This window comes from Musa acuminata, chromosome BXJ1-10 (genome assembly GCF_036884655.1).
Source record: "Musa acuminata AAA Group cultivar baxijiao chromosome BXJ1-10, Cavendish_Baxijiao_AAA, whole genome shotgun sequence".
In the NCBI taxonomy this organism is placed as follows: Eukaryota; Viridiplantae; Streptophyta; class Magnoliopsida; order Zingiberales; family Musaceae; genus Musa; species Musa acuminata.
Window position 1 is genome coordinate 2,685,923 of NC_088336.1, and position 2,899 is coordinate 2,688,821.

A 2,899-nucleotide genomic window follows, 5' to 3' on the forward strand; every position below is an offset into this window, starting at 1 on the left:
TATTGCTCTTGCCCTCTAATTCATAAAATTATCCTTCTTTTGAGTGCCTTTCACGCTACAGAGCCAAACAAAAAAGTACAATGCACCTGCGTTTAGGCTCCGCCAAAGATACATCAGACGTGCACCGTGGACACAACGTTGCAGACAATAGAAGAAGAGAGACTAGAAGAGATTATGGAAAGAGAGAAAGTAAAAGTTCGAATTGGTATCTGCCCGCTGTCCTTCACTGCCAACCCCACTCTGAAGAAGAAACCCCAGCCATTCATCTTCGTTTCCCGATCAACACTCTCCTCTCCGTTCCCGGTTCAGGATCCAGCCTGAGAACACCACAAGAAAGAATCCACTTTTGTCTTCCAAAATCCTAAGAGAGTTGAAGCAGGCCATATATCCAAGCAACGAATGCCTATCCAATAAAGCCGAAGTGATGTTATGTGTATTATGGTTTGTTTTGAGACAAAGAAGAGTACTTGCAAGGTGATCAACATCGGCACCAAATGTTTGAAGTGCAACAGTTCCAACTACTTGAAGGTGAGAATTGAGAAACAAAGTTCAATTTCCTTTGTAACACAATGATGCAACTATAGCAATCCCAACAGACTAAAAGTCTAATAGAACACAACACACCTAATAATCTTAAAAGAGACTTCCCAGTGCAATAACAAGTCTGCATGAGATTGAAGAAGAGAGAGAGAGGAATAAGCAATAAGCAAGGGTTAAGGATAACATTAGAAAGGTGGTGGAAGCGGCGGGCGGGCGGTAGGCATCCAAATGACTTCCGACGAGAGGTGACCACTGTAGATGGACATGCCACAGGTCTCCGGCGCTGACATCGTGGTCGCCGCCGGCCCCTGGTTGCGCCGCGGACGATGCTCCTGTTGTTGATGCTGGTGATGGTGCTCCTCTGGTTCACCGACGCCGCCGGACACTGAGACCGACATCGATAGGTCCTCGACCGGCAGCCGGTGGAAGGTCGGGTTCGAGAACGCCGCCGCCACGATCACCACCGTTCCCGTCGCCATCAGTGGCCCCGTCACGGTCCCGCCCACGATCTGCCCCTGCGGACCTGCCAGGGTGATCGACATCTCGCCGCTAATCCCGGTGGAGAACGCCGCCATGGCAGGCGGGAAGAACGAAGCGGAGATGGACAGGATCTCGAATCGGCCTTGGAAGCCGATGGACGTGGCCGCCGCGGAGGCGTTGGGGGGCGGCGGTGCCCCGGCGAAGTGCGGCTGGCGGAGAGAGACGTTCGCCACAGCGCCAGTGCCGGCCAGAATGCATATCCCGAGGTTGCGGCGGCGCGAAAAGCGGGCAAGCGATTCGACCACGTCGTGCCCGGCGGGGATCTCGAGCACGTGTGGGCGCATGGAGGCCAGCGGGTCTGCTTCCTGCGTGATCACCACGGGCGGCTTAGGCTTGTTCTTGGAGCCCGGGGGGCGTCCCCTTCGCCGCTTCGCCACCTCGACCGTGGCGCCATCTCCAGCTCCTCCATCACCGCCGCTGTTGATCACCACTAGAGCTTTCTCCACGTTCTGTTCGACGTCGGTTTTCGGCTTCTGGATCTCTCCGCTGCTCCTTGCGCTGTCCACTTCATCCGAGAGGCATTCTTTCTTGTTCTGCTGCTGCTGATGTTGCTGTTGTTGAAGGTAGTGGTGGTGGAAGCGCGAGATAACATCCCTCCTGTCGTCGTCGTTCTTGTTCTTCATGTTATTCTCCGAGAAGCTATCGAAGAACATATATAATTGGAGTCAATGGAGGAGTCAGAGAAACCAGTAACAGGTACAGGGAGAGAAGGTGGAGAGTGGTTGGTTTGTGATTGAACTTCTACAGTGAGGAGAGAGAGAGAGAGAGAGAGAGGAGGCGATGAGGTTGGAGAAGAGAAGGGACAAGGTTGGTGGTGTTGTGGCCTAGTGGAGCCTCCTGCTCCTCGCCCCCATTCTTGGGCTGCCTGTGCTCTCTTGGGGGGATGCTTTGTGGGATATGGGGGCAGATATGGAATAACAGAAAGGGACATGAGATGTAAGGCTGAATGGGTTTTGTTCACTGGTTTTTCTTTCTATCTTTTTCCTTGTCGCTCTGGGCTGGCAAAGTGGTGAAGGTGAAGGTGAAGGTGAAGGTGATGGTGATGATGATGGTGCATCCACCCTGTCCTTCTCCCCAACACAATATCTGTTTTGGATATAGTTTCTTTATTTCATATTCCGACACGATTTACGTCGCCAAACATAAACATGCTATATTAGATAATATCGCGTCACTTTTATCGGATCCGCTTAAAAAATAAAATTGGTGGAGTCCGAACGCCGTTTCATTATGTGAACCTAATCGTTGAATACCTATTTACTCGAATTCCTTTCCCAAAACAAAAGAAATTTATTTTATTAATCTGAAACAAACTAATTACACAGACTTTGGTAAAAGTTCAAAAAAAGCCTTAAAAAAAAGAGATTTCCCACAATAGTCCAGTTTGATCTAAATCAATCCAGTATTACAATATTTTTGAATAAAATTATATTATTTTTTATAATATTTTTTAGCTGAGTTATAGTTTTTTATACTGTTACAATATTTCTTATTACTGAAACTGAATAACATCTCATTCTTTTTTATTATCATTCATTCACAATAAATTATTTGAAGTTTTACAAGGCTTTTTAAAATATTTAGACGAGAAATTAAAATTTTTATGGGTAAATTTTTGAAAACTATCCCTCTTTTAGGTTTTTCAGGAAGTATCTTTCATTTTTTAAATTCTCTAACAATTCTCTTTTTTTTTACCTAATACCTTAGAATACCCCCAACTACTTATCCTTTTTTTTTTTTATCATTTTTTCTATGGATCGGTCCATAGGGTAAACTGGTCTAGTTGCAGTACTTTTACAATTGCATTATAGTATTTTTC

General features: G+C 46.5%; 1 protein-coding gene across 1 annotated transcript; it reads right to left on the bottom strand.

Annotated features, from left to right (window-relative positions):
* Positions 1–535: 535 nt before the first annotated feature.
* LOC135594864 (AT-hook motif nuclear-localized protein 17-like) lies at positions 536–1,943 on the bottom strand. The gene has a single exon (XM_065085370.1). The coding sequence runs from the start codon at positions 1,731–1,733 to the stop codon at positions 726–728; it is 1,008 nt and encodes a 335-aa protein (XP_064941442.1). The 5' UTR covers positions 1,734–1,943; the 3' UTR covers positions 536–725.
* Positions 1,944–2,899: the final 956 nt, after the last annotated feature.